This window comes from Tursiops truncatus, chromosome 7, assembly GCF_011762595.2.
Source record: "Tursiops truncatus isolate mTurTru1 chromosome 7, mTurTru1.mat.Y, whole genome shotgun sequence".
Lineage (NCBI taxonomy): Eukaryota > Metazoa > Chordata > Mammalia > Artiodactyla > Delphinidae > Tursiops > Tursiops truncatus.
The window spans coordinates 28,483,706-28,497,754 of NC_047040.1; the positions used below are offsets into that span (position 1 = coordinate 28,483,706).

Below are 14,049 nucleotides of genomic sequence, written 5' to 3' on the forward strand. Positions count from 1 at the left end.
CCTCCACATCATTCTCTATCCCTTTCTCCTGCTTTAATTTAATCATCTTCCCAGCACTTAATCCTCACCTGACACATTTTATTTTTTCATTGTCTCTCTTCGCTCAAATGTGATCTTCATGAGAATAGAGAAGTATTATTTGTTCACTGCTGTCTTTCATATCACCTAGAACAGTGACTGGCACATAGCATGTGACCAATAAAAATTTACTGAGGAAATGAATGTATTAAAAATGCATCCAAAACTAACAAGTGAGGATGCCACTGTTAACTTCTATACATTTGTGTAACTCCCATTATTTTTGTGGGAATTCTTACATAATCTGTGAGATTTGATGTACATATATACATAAGGATAATGTTAGGGCACCAATGTCAAGCCATACATGAAATATTAGTAGTTTAGTTTCTAATACTCTGAGATGAAAAAAGATAAACAGAAGTCTTATTCTCACATCAAGAGAAATGTACCTTGTATATTTTGGAAATGCTGTTCTAGAATACTAATATTCTCCCATCGAGAAGTTTGAGGAATCACCTCTCTCCTTGTTTGATCACCTCTTCTGATATAAACCACTTCCTACTTATTAATGCTAATCACTGTTAACCAGCTAACATTACCATTAAAGTTTAATAGCTTCTCCATGGTTTAGGGCCTTTAAAGAAAAAAATACTGTTTATGTTTCTGTTTGTAGAATTCAGGCTTTTAATTATAAGCACAGCTCACTTTGATGGAAAAATCTATTTTTGAAAAGATGAATACACATTTCTATAAAGTTAATGGTCATATAACCCCAGGTCCAAATTATTATTATTACTCTTACCACAAAGTAAAGATTAAAATTAAGAATATAATCAACAATTAGGCATCATATATTAAAACCAATGTTTGTAATCTTAGCAAATTTTGTGATAATTTTTGTGTGTTCTTTATAGAAAGATCTCCCACTGTAAGTGAAAAAGAAAAAGTAAAGGTTAATGTGGGGTCTGGAATCTAGGTCTCCTGACTAGCAGGTCAGGTTCTTTCCACTATCATCAAGAGGAAGATAAGAGCAGGGAATTAGTAATGGCATACATAGTATGAAAAACAGTTAGGAAGCATTCAATGAAATAAAAACTGAGGCACAGGACAGGAGACTATTGTTCAGTCAGTGTGGTTCCACAGAAAAATCAAATTCTTCAGTCTTTACCTGGACTATACTGTCTCCTACTCAGTAACAACAAATTCCATTCCCAATATCTTTCAGTATGGAAATGCACAGAACTTGATGATTTTATATCAAAATATTCTTTCTTTTTTCTCCACCCCCCACACCGCCCTGCCTTAAATGTCCAAGCAAACCAAAGGCACAGGGACAGAATGAAGCAGAGGTGGGTTAACAGTGGCTCAATGACTCAATAGTATGATATGGCTGACAAAATCTGGTATATCCTTTGATGATACTGATAGAATGCTTCTAGGACAAAGGAGGGACTTCTCCCCTCTCCAAGTATCAATCAATCTGGCTACTAAACTCAAGGAAAACACCAGAGTTCTCACCCACAAGAAGACAACAAGGATGGTGAAGAGGAATCAAAGCTATGTCATATATAAATGGCTGAAGAAAAACAGGCATTTACTTAGTCTGGACATTTTTTTTAAATGGGAAGGATGTGGAAGATGGGGAAAAGGAAGCAGCCCAATAGAAAAAGAAGTTAAATTTGCTTAACTAGTTTCTGAGAATAGAATTGGGACCACTAGGTAAAAGTTTTAGAAAGATATTCTGGTTCACCACAGGAAAGAATATTTTAGCAATTACCCCCAATTATAAATCAGTTACCTCTGGAGATAGAGCATCCTTTCTCTGAAAGTGTTCAAGTAAAGCTGGACTGCCATTTGGAGGAGGAGAGAAGGATATTATATAGGGAAATTAAGCAACAGACTAAGGGCTGGGTAGGTAACAAGTTTGGCCTAGACCTAGAAGATCTCTTAAGATTTTTATTCAAACCTTGAGTTCTATGTTTATAGAGAGGGACAAAGATATAAAGAACAATTTCTCACCTTCCTTTCTAAAAATAGTTCTCTCCAAATCTAGGACCTAGGACTCACCTGAGTTCCGGAGAAAAGTCTTTTTAAGTCCTTACAGGAAGACTGTGAAGCAAAAAATATGAAATGGGAGGCTGGGGTTATGGCCTACTTGAATGAACGTTCAAGTCTTTTTTTTTCCCCAATAAGCTCATCGAAAAGATGTATACTGCCCTAGGTTCCCTACAGTTAAGTGGAGGTTTACACACCTTTATTCCCTTTGGATCCAAACCAAAGGAACAATCTTTCCAAAGAATAAGATAACATGCATGGAAAAAACCCCTGATTCTTAAAGTGCACTTTCTGAATATATCATTTCAAAGTTATATACTCTAACTTAGAATCCTAAACATAGCTGGTTTTCTCTACATTCAAATAATATCTTAGGTAAGGTTATTACTTTTTGACAAGGGTTATTTTTTCCAATTGCATGTTTAGAAAATAATTACAAAGTTATTATTTTTGTATCTTAATTTTCCCTAACTGAGGTACATCAGCCTTATAGTCTCTCCCAACATTTCCACTTTATCCCATATACTTTATGATTTTTCCCATTCAATTGTTTTCCTTTTTTAGTTTAAGAAAAAGTTTTTTCTTATATGTCTGTTCTTGTGTATATATGTTCCTATACTTAAGGTGACTACAGATGCAGCATATTCCATAATTACTGTAAAGTAAAATAAACTCTGAACTAGATATGTTCCTATTTTCATAATGAAAGGAGAGAGATATGGCTATAAACAACAGTTATGAAAGTAGATGCAGAACTTTTTATACACATACCTGAACTGTCTGGACTTGTGGAGACTGAATAACTGATGGCTGGGCCGCCTGAATAACTCCATGGACTTGAACTGTCTGCCCATTGGGTAGCTGTACTAAAGTTACGGTGGGAGCAGATGATGTTGCATGAGCTGCTGGCATAGATACCTATGGTGTTGAACATGGAAAAAAATTACCATCACAGATACCTCCTGGGGAGTACTCATGTTTAGTAAGAAACAACTCTTTGGCAGCAAAAGGAAGACCCTCCTGCTAGGTTAAGTATTCCATTGGTGTGAAAGAAACTAATCATTAAACTTAATATTCTTTTTGAAGAAAGACTACAAATGCTTCCCATGCCCCCTACTTTTAAACTCCTCCCAAATGACAAAAACCAAAAAACTATTTTAATGTAACATCAAAATATATAACACAGACTTCCTTTGAACACTAAATACCACTTTATTTGTATAGTGCCTTACATTTTCCCACCTGCTTTCATATTCAGTTTCTCATTTTGCCCTTCGAAGAAATCAGACTGGTTAGAATAAGGGTTATCTCCATTTTAGAGACAGAAATATGAAGTGCTCCAAGAGATTAAGTCACTTACCCAAGGTCAAGAGATATGCTAGCTTTGAAGAAACGTAAGTCTTCAGAATATCATGTGTTAAATAACCCATGTTCTAAAACATAACTGTTCCCAAACTTGGGCAAAACTTAGCTACTAAATCTAGAACAAATACATATCTTACAGTATACAGCATATTTATCTCTTGTAAACTAATTACAAGTATGCCTTTCATTAATGAGAAAGTGTTAATAGATATTATAAACTGAAAATTTCTATCCTCACCCCACCCACTGAACTGATAATAATTGATATTTCAAGGATTTATTTTCCTCTTGAAGAAATAAGGGAGCAGAACTGCAAGAATATGAGAGACCAGTTTTCTCCTGAGGCACAAAGGCGGCAGATTTAATGACTCAATACCCAGGTTAGAAGGGTTCTTAAGTCATACATGTCTATCAGATGGTATTTACTGTTCCTGTGCTTGAATGCGTTTGGGGGTAGCAATTTTATTTGTTCATTTGGTAAAGTTATTGCGGATATGTGTGTCAGAAACAATGTTAGAACTGAAACTACAGAAATGAGAAAGACATAGGTCCCTGCCCTAAACGAAATTATTAAGGCATGTGTATGAAGGAATGGGGAAAAGAACACAAATAAATATAATTCAGTGAAGTAATGAGGTTTGCAAAGGGAAGAATGGACACACTGAGGAAAGCTACCCCGCCCCACCCAAGAGGAGGGGAGGCTACCAGGGAAGCATGTGAATTTGAAATAAAGAATACAAGTAAGGCACGTTATTATGATTTGCAGGGGGGAGGCACAGAATTCCAGGCAGAGGGTAGCAATGGCAAAAGCAAAGAGAAACAGCAGTGTCTGTAAATGGCAAAGAGGGATGACCAGCAGCCAGTACTACTGGAGCACATAAGTGTGTTACTATATGATGTAGGAAGTGTGGAAAGATGGAATAACAGAGGTAGGCAGAGGCCAGATGGGCTAGTCATGAAAAATCTTACATATGTTACGTTAAAGAACTTGCATTTTACCGTGAGATTGGGAAAAGCACTGAAGGGCTTTTGAACTCCTGAATATCATGGTGAGGCTTGCATTTCAGATAGATCACTTTAATTTAGTGGCAGTGTGAAAGACACTTATCTCAGAGGAAGAAAAAAGTGGAGGTGAGACCAACTGAGAAAGTCTATATATAGTAGTAAGGGTGAGATGATAAAGGCCAGAAATTAGGCATGAGTTGTGGTAGGGATGGGAATGAGAGAAGTGATTTAATGAAAATTCAGGAGGCAAACCAGAAAGGGCTTTATGAATGACTGATTGAAGGAGGTGAGACAGAAATCAAAGACGACCCACATATTTCATGTTTGGGTGAGAATTAGTAGACTATGCCATAAAGAGAGAGAACACAAAAAGAAGCTTATGGGTGGTTGGGGCAGTGGTGGAAGATGATGGAACTGATATGATATCTGAATTTGTAGAGATGTTTAGCAGGCAGTTAAATATTTGACTATGAAGCTTGGGGGAGATACCCACTAAAGGTAGAGGCTAAAACCATGAGCTTCTCCTTTGGACAGTTAGGAAGGCCTTCCTTATCAATCGTTTTTCTGGCTACTATACATCTTATTTTTACCTTGTTTTCAAAATGTGGTCCATGGACGACCACCATTAGAGTTATATAGGGTGCCTGTTTATAAAGTCAGAATCTCTGATGAACCCAAGGACACTTTCACCTACGCCAAAGTTTGAGAACCAAAACCATAATTTATCTAGAGTATCCCATCTCAATGGAAAGCTCTTCTAATATTTGAAGCAATTAGTACGTCCTCTTCTCTGAGTATTCTCTAGGGTAAACATAACAAGCTCACTCAACAAATAATCCCTTTTCTACCCTAATTATTCTACATAATGGCTACTCTCACTGTAAGTTTATAAAATACAGATATACCAAAAAAGAAAAAATTGCTTATATCCCTACCACTCGGAGTTAATCACTTAATATTTCTGCTGTAGATATAGGTGTTTTTAAAGATGCATATATACACTCAATTTTCATAACACTATCACAGAATCTACTTTATCTTTCAAATCCATTCTAAATATCTCTTCATACCATTAATAGTATTCTTTAATGATAAAGAATGGTATAATGGTAAGAATTACATAATTTGTTTAATAAATCCCAACAAATTATTGGAATTAAATTATTAGTAATAATTAATAAATAATAAAATCACTAACTTAATATTATTAAATATTAAATTACTGAATATACAAAAAATTATTATTGAATATTTAGGTTTTCAAATCTGCCTATTACAAGAAAGTTATATTACAACAAAATTGCAACGATCATCCTTTTACCCAACTCTTTACTTAAAACCATCCATAAAAATTAACATTCCCATACTCAAAACCAACATTGTTTTTTTTTCCACTTAAAAAAAAATCTCTGTAAATTCTAAAAGTAAAATAAGGCATTTCATTATTGTTTTAGATCGACTTTCTTCCTTTACTAGTTAGGCTGAATTTGTGTTTTTACTGTTCATTGATCACATCACAATGGTCTTGGACTTGAAAATTTTATTATATATTTCTAGTATTAAAGACTGACAACCAAAATATAACTGGTATCAGAATTGAGAGAAATAATGTCAAAAATGTATAATATATGTGTTAAGAACTTGGATGAGCAAGTAAAAAAAACTCTGTAATTAGGTATTAAAAAGAACAACAACAAAAAATATAAATGGGAACAGACACTAGCTTTCCTAAAATTCAAATATCATGTCATTCCACTTATCAGTGATTATATGCAAATCGAACATGTGCATATAATTTTGTTCTTTCTTGAATTTCCAATTAAGCTTCATGACACTGATTTTGTTTTTATAGGCATAATCACACCAGCAGAGAAGAATGGGAAAGGAGATAACAGTAAGAGTTTTGGAGGCTGGAAATGGATGAATGGTAATGAACTTGGAAAACCTCAGAAGGCCAACTCATGAGGCAGAGGCAGGGACAGACTGATTTCTGCCACAAAGTCCTTAAGAGGCTCAGGATCTAAGGCACCCCAGAAGGCAGAGTGAAAGGAAAGGCTGAAAATAAGGAAGGCTGATCGAAGGTCTTTGAAAAGCAATTGGATCCCCTCTTCAACTCTCTGTGGAAGAATAACTAATCTATACCCTATGCTGACAGAGAAATGGAGGTTTATTTTCTGGATAGGTGGTTTCTTGACTGCCTAACACCAGGCACTGCTGAGGTGGGTACTAAGTCCCAGTCCTCTTCCCTCGTCTGGCTCAAAGGTCTTTACCTATAAGCAGAAGATTAGTAAAGCTTTTCTCTGCAAATGTGACCAACACTAAAGGGAGAAGAAAGACTTAAGAGATAATGACACAATAAAGATGTAAAAAAAAAAAAAAAAAAAAAAAGAGATAATGCCAGTGGGATGCCACAATCATCCTACCGTGAAGCTCACAACTCAGATGTTAGGCCCCAAAAAGAGCCACAGAACTACCAATACAGGTTTTTGGTTCCCTACTTTTAAATGTAGGCAGAAAACCTCGAGTTATGAAATACTCAAGGAAATCTTCTGATAGGAAAGATGGTGACCAAAACAGATAGAAGGGAGAAAAGGTACACAGAAGAAAATCTATGTGGAAAGAAAACTTAAAACTTAATTAATATTATCAGAGGTAAGAGAAAATACTGCCTTTGTGAAACATAAAAAGGATGCTATTAAAACACAAAAGGACTATTCAGAAACAAAGGGAACTCTTGGAAACATGACAGCAGAAATAAAAAAAATCTGACAGATGGGTTGAAATGTGAAGTTGAGAAAATCTCCCAGAAAGACAGAGACAGAAAACAGGAGAGAAAAGATTAGAAAATCAGAGAAACAGTCCTATAGGTAAAATAGCTGGATCACAAGAATCCTAGAGAAAGGAGAAAGAAAAAAAAATCATCAACCAAATAAAGAAACTGCCCAGATTTGAAGACCCGAGATTCCACTAAAAAAAAAAAAGCCCACTGAATACAACTGCACAATGGATGAAAACTGCTACAAACCAAGGCCCTGATGATGAAATAGTGAAGCACTGCTAACAGAGAGATTTTTACAAGATAACAGAGATACAAAGTAAGAAATGGATTTAGTCTTTTCAAACAGCAACACTAGAAGTTGACTGTGGATCAATGCCTTCAAAATTTGAAAGAAAAATGATTTCTTTACCCAGTCAAACTTGCTCAAGGGACCACTGGAAACAAAAACTCCATAAGAGAAAGACAGTAGGAAGAAAGGAATTTCCAGGATGACATTATTTAGTGGACGTGGAGGACAACCAGACCAGAAAATGATGTCCCAAGAGATAGATATGTTGAAGGTTGTCACCACCAAGATCCCTGCTGGTATTATATCTTCTTTTTACCACAGGGCTGAATGTTTGGATGAGCCCATATTCTTATCTGTGCACATTTGCCTTGACCATGTGCTAATGAAGTCCTGATGCTCTTACCTTCGTTCCCACACCTGCTTCATCTTGAGTACTTTTACTTCATCCCTAAATGTATTCTGCTTTGCCTTACACCTGAGGGCTGGAGGTGGGTCCAGGTGATCTTAGGAGAAAACACAAAGCAGCCCACTGCTTCTGACTACATTCCTGCTGGAGATCTAGTATTTGGCCCATATTTTAGCTCAGTGTGGTTACCACCTGTGGTTAGCCCTCTATATCCCAAGACCCACTGTTGCTCATGACTCCTCTAAGAGAGCTTTTAAACTCTTTGTGAAGCTGAAGCTCAACATACCAGAGCCTTGGCTAGGATTATTTTCTTTTGGGAGCTTTCATCTGAAAGAGGCAATGTCACATTTTCTTACCTAGCAGGTTATTGTTTGCTACTTGGTTTTTATATTAACCACCTTTCTCACTCATATATATGCCAACAATTATTAATAAAATAAAACATCTGAGAAAAAATACACAAGAACAAAAATGAGAATATAACCTTAGAATGCTTAAGACAAAGACAAAATGAAAGAATCATGAATCATATTTAAAATATACAGGGACAAAAACTATCATCCTTGAAATTTACTTGTGTGTCAATTTATTTGCTTATCCTATTTTTTAGTTTAAGCACATGTAAATTTAGCCTTTCAGATTATCTGCATTCCCATGCTCCCAAATAAATCTATATGACATGAAAAAAAGCAGTTATCATATTAGGTTTTCTTCCTTTAAGAGACAATCTACCCATCAGTTTAAATGTAATTATTTCTGAATTATGTCACTACAAATAGTGTGTTAGTGTTTAACAATACATTTTTCTGTTATGTTACTGAATCAATACTATCATTTCTAAAATTAGGCTAATACTAAGTAAATAGGAATTTTGATATTCTAAGAATGTTTCTGCTCATTTTATGTATATCTCTGTAATAAAAACTAAGTTCTCTTGTTTAAAACATATTCCTCTTAGAAGAGACAACTTGGAATCTCTCCATGTATTTTATACCTGGGCTAATGTGGCAATCTGTGGCTGGGCTTGAACTGTCATTTGCTGGCTTTCAGCTTCTGTTACAGCTGCATCTCCACTCTGCTGGTTCTCTGCTCCAGATTCCATGGTCATTTAGTTACCTACAATAATATGGAAGAGTGTTACAAGCACTACAGTGCTTTGTGCTTTTGTGGTTTTAAAGGCAATTTTCAAGTTGTAAATAAGTATATGTGGTGGTTAGGTTAGCAGATGCACTCAGAAATCTAGTTAAACTATAATGTAGTTGAATTACTGTCAGACTTGTCCAAATACGCTGAGCTAAAAAGTTCTAGTCTTTTCAAAAAAGAAAGAACTTTTTCCTTTGCCATTTCTTCCCAATGGGATATTACTCCATCTATTATAGAAGACGGGATTCCTCTCTTCCATGAATCTTCCCAACTAACAAGGGGAGGAAGGGCAGCAGCATAATTATAATTTTTTCAAAAATGTATCAATCAGGTAAGGAGGGAGGGTAGAGAGTAGAAGTGAGTTGATGACAGGGTCTATGAGATACTGGCTTCAAGGTACCGCCTATATGGGTATTCCCTCCTATTATAGGGAAGAAACAGAAGAATTATAAGCTACTTCCTTGGGAAATTATTGGTGGTAGGACAAAATAGCCCAGGTTTCAACAGCCCAAGTTATTGGGTATCAAGGTAGAAAGGTGGGATTAATAGACACAGAGTCAGACCTCAAACAACTGAAAAGGTTACTTTGTGTTCTGACTCCTTACCCTATATATAGTGTGCAACATTACACACGTGTGTGTGCGCGCGTGCACACACACACACAATAAAACACCTTTTAAAATTTTAACTGCAAAATTCTGGATAAGTTAATCAAGGCTGATCTTTCTTACTTTTTGGAAGCTGCTTTGCTAAGAGTTTACTATATTTCTTAGATCTGGCACTGGATGACAGCAAAAGTGAAGAGAAATTCCTAGCAGCAGTAGCTGCTACCTTGAGGTTAGGGAAATTGATTATATATAGCAGATATAACTAGGAAAGCAACTGTGTCTAAAGGAGTCACAATAAAAGGGATTACTTCTTATTTGTGTACTACTGTTACCATTCAGTACCTAGCATATTACCTGTCAAAAATAAATTTAATAGTGAGGACTACCTATGGTGATTCCATAAACAACACAAGAACTCCAATGCTTTTCCAGAATTTATTACATTTATTTCATAACTCCGACATCAAAATAGTCACTGATCCTTATGTGATTATTACATGCCATCAGAATGTATCACATGCTAACATTTTGCCATCATTCACAGGATTCTATAAAAAGAAAGTGTTTTTACAAGTGACAGTTAAAAATGAAAATATCTCTGTAGAAATGAATATAAATAATGTAGAAATACAGAAGCCACCAAACAGATGACAAAGGAAAAGATCAACAGACGACTACATAATTATTTAAAATGTTAATATGACAAAAGCCACCAAGACAAGTACACAAGGAGAAAATATCTGCTACATAAAATCAACACAATAACATCTAGAATACAGAGAAACTACTAATTCAGTAAGAAACTCTTATTGGCTAGTTCACAAAGATATATGTTTCAAGGATGGAATTTTTTTTTATAATAGCAGAAAACTGGAAACAAGTATCCATCATTAAGGAGGACCATTAAAAAATTAAAGCAATAAAAAATAATGAAGTCTATCTATAACGTAAAGACACATAAAGCTTTCCAAGACAGACTGAGTGAAATGGCAAGTTATGAATATACTATAAAGTAGAAGTCCATTTATGTTAAAAACAAGTAAAACAAATTGTTGTAAAGGTGTATGCATGAAAAGAGGTATGGGAAGTTATAACTGAATCATAATAAGTGGTGGCTCTGAAGAGAGAAAGATTTGATAGAACTGTATAGGATGATTTTCACCTTTTACTTTTTACATATTTTAGTACTTTACTTTTATTTTTCTTTCTTTCCATAAGCATGGATTCAGGATTACTCGCACGATTAAAGAAATTTTAATACCAGAAATGACAGATAACATTTTGAAACTCTGAACCAAAAGCTTCACTTCAGTCATGATTTTGAGATATCTGCTAAAATTTTTTAAATCTGATCCTTTTTATATGAAATTAGTATTTTTGTTTAAGATTCACCTAAACTGTTTACCCTACATTTCCAAAGAGTAAAAATAACTATTTAAAAAAAATTATCAAATAACTTTATTACCCTCTGTGATAATTCACTGAATTGTACACTTAAAACCTGTGCTCTTTTAAACTAAAAAATTTAAGAAAGACATCAAAAATAACAGAAAGCAACATCAATAGCAAAATAGTTTATGTATACTAAATACTGTCCATATTTTTGCTCTGGAAGAAAATGGCACATGAAAGCAAAAAATCTAATCCTAGTAACAATAAAATAAGTAAATGAATCCATTTGAGGACAGTACTGAGTCAAGCTAAATAAGAGCAGAAACCCGCAAACTTTTCTCTATCTTCTCCCCTAAGTCATCAATTTAATGAGAATGAGAAGATAAATACAAATTTATCATCATAATACTTCCTTTGTAGAGAGAGAACATGCAACCATTTTTGAAAGACTTTAGTCGAAGCCACATTTTTTTTTTAACCTATGCTGTCATCCATATAGTTTCACTCCACCATTTGATTAAAAGTAATCCAAAGCACAGATCATATTTCTTTTGTTTTTGTTTACTTTTCAGTATGTCAGGGCTACTTAATTCTTTTTTTTTTGACATTTAAGGTATAGGGTATCATTACAACTTTTTGTTTCAAAAATTAAAATATTTGACTCTATAATAATAAAAGAATAAAACCATTAGCTAACATAAGTAATTACAGCTACAAGGACACATTCAAAATAGGAATGTGATTTGCATCCTTCTTCCCTCCCCAACTAGATAATATTCTTTTTACTTATTTTTTACTTTCTTCTAAAAACAAAGTGTGGTATTTCCAATGGTTAGCATCCCCCATGTGAATAAACTGCCAGTGTTTTATTATCATTTCATTCAGGCAGACTACCAATCCTTTTTCAAGGTGGGGGACGGCCTTCTTAATTAGTTTGAGTAGATATCAACCACTTGGGCAACAGTATAATTACTGTCTCTCATAAGATAATTCAGGCCTTCCTCAAAGTACAGGTGAGAATTACTTACAGAAAAACAATTTGTTTTAGATAAGAAATTCAAAGGACTCAACTAAAACAGAAACCATTCTTTTGGTTTTCACCTTGAGGGTACTGAAATAGCAGTCTCCAACTAAACTAGCATTTAACACGAGCACCTTAATTATGACTTTGAAAGCTTTTACTCTTTTTTTGTTTGTATCTTCAGGTGGAGAGAGAAGAGATGCTATGGTATAATGTGTACAGTCTTCAATTTTTCTATTAACCCAGGAGCAGTCTTAGCCAGCAGAGCAGTACTTCAGACACAGGATCAGTTACTAGACCCAATATGTAGGTTTCCAAAATTACTCAAGAAAGGAGACTCCTAATTCATTACACAAATGAATGCTTTCTGAGAGTGCAAAAACAAAGAAAGACTGAATACTACTGTAAAATTAAAAAAAGATCAGGTACATATGAACTCAGAGGGAAATGTTGTACAAATATTGGACCTGGAATATTAGAAACAATGAATCTTAGAAATCATGAAAGATCTAGTCTTGACAGTTTTGTGAAGAATTCTTAAGAGTTCTTCCAATAATTCTGAATTCCAAAATTTATTTGGGATTGATATTTAAGATTTAGGTATTTTAATGAATTTATCCCTAAAAATTTACATAATTCTTTGAAAACTATGAACTTAAAGCAAATTTCAAAAGTGTCACTCCTAAAAAAAAACAAATTTTAAAAAATAAATTCACAAAGATACATGCCATTTTGGGACTTCCCTGGTGGTACAGTGGTTAAGAATCCGTCTGCCAATGCAGGTGACATGGGTTTGAGCCCTGGTGCGGGAAGATCCCACATGCTGTGGAGCAGCTAAGCCCATGCGCCACAACTACTGAGCCTGCGCTCTAGAGCGTGCAAGCCATAACTACTGAGCCCATGTGTCACAACTACTGAAGCCTGTGCACCTAGAGCCCATGCTCTGCAACACAACGAAGAGGAGCCCCTGCTCGCTGAAACTAGAGAAAGCTCGTGCAGCAACAAAGACCCAACGCAGCCAAAACAAAAGATACATGCCATTTTGCTACAATGGTCTTCAGAGTTCTAACTCATAACATGAAAAATAAAAAGGGAGTGATCCTGCAGTATTACGCACCCAATCTTGAGCAAAACAAAGAATGCTGTTCTAAGTAGTTGGGAAAGACCCTAACATTTGGTGGAAAGCTGGATCTGTCACCAAGTGGTCGTTGGAGAAATTAAGCTTTTTGTGTTCCAGTTTCCTCATCTGAAAACAAGAGAGATGAATTAAAAGATCTCTCTCAATTTTTAAGTGCTCTGATCTTAGGAACTGACAACACAAGATATATGCACACACACACATAATTATGCAGACCACTTAATAAAATTATATATTATTTCCTTTTAGTACATAGTTCATAGTAAACAGACTAAGAATAGGTCACCTAGCCTCTCAATCTTGGGCAAATATAAAAATATTACCATTCACATATACTACAATATATAAAATTTATCAAACAGTTTAATAGTCCCTTTTCTTAATTTTCAAAGAGGATAAAGCAGCTTTTTCTTTCCATCCTAGAAAGCTTCAAGAAATTTATCTAAGACTGTATCACTTTTGTACCTTTATAAAGACAGTAGATATTTAAAAGTTTAAAACATAGTTTAGATAAACATCCCAATAAAGTGTCAAATGACTGCTTCCATGATATTTAAAAGGAGAGTATGCTGCAATAGTCAAGAGTGCTGGAACGCCAAAGAAACACCAGAGACAAATACAGTATTGATAAATTTGGGGATTTATTTTCTGATAAGAAAAATGGTATAAGCAAAGGCTTAAATTATAGTAGGCCTTTAGAGACATGTGTGAGTCAGTGCCTGGTGCGTGATCTTGCATAGAAGCAAGGATAAAAGATAAAGAAAAAATGGTCATCCCAAGCCAATCAGCAACTACCTGGGCAAAATGAGAATATGAGAATGATGTCT

The 14,049-nt window shown here is 34.9% G+C and overlaps 2 protein-coding genes across 11 annotated transcripts in view; one reads left to right on the forward strand and one right to left on the reverse strand.

Annotated features, from left to right (window-relative positions):
* METTL21A (methyltransferase 21A, HSPA lysine) overlaps window positions 1-8,917 on the forward strand; it is a 56,213-nt gene extending 47,296 nt beyond the window's left edge. For 2 of the 4 annotated variants that reach the window (XR_002177082.3, XM_073807349.1), the window contains one exon: window positions 6,299-8,917. Coding sequence is in view for 1 of the 4 variants with exons in the window: in XM_073807349.1 (XP_073663450.1) it covers window positions 6,299-6,411 (113 nt within the window). In the remaining 3 variants the exon portion in view is untranslated. Of the gene's footprint in view, window positions 1-3,715; window positions 3,822-6,298 lie in introns of all 4 variants that reach the window. The other 2 variants (XR_002177081.3, XR_012332993.1) reach the window with 2 other exon arrangements.
* Window positions 1-14,049, reverse strand: part of CREB1 (cAMP responsive element binding protein 1) — a 56,475-nt gene that overhangs the window by 29,088 nt on the left and 13,338 nt on the right. For 4 of the 7 annotated variants that reach the window (XR_002177080.3, XM_073807343.1, XM_073807345.1 and 1 more), the window contains exons 1-3: window positions 8,915-9,036; window positions 2,848-2,994; window positions 2,089-2,130 (exon numbers count right to left, since the gene is read on the reverse strand). Coding sequence is in view for 6 of the 7 variants with exons in the window: in XM_073807343.1 (XP_073663444.1) it covers window positions 2,089-2,130; window positions 2,848-2,994; window positions 8,915-9,028 (303 nt within the window). In the remaining variant the exon portion in view is untranslated. Of the gene's footprint in view, window positions 1-2,088; window positions 2,131-2,847; window positions 2,995-8,914; window positions 9,037-14,049 lie in introns of those variants that run through there. The other 3 variants (XM_019939044.3, XM_073807344.1, XM_073807346.1) reach the window with 3 other exon arrangements.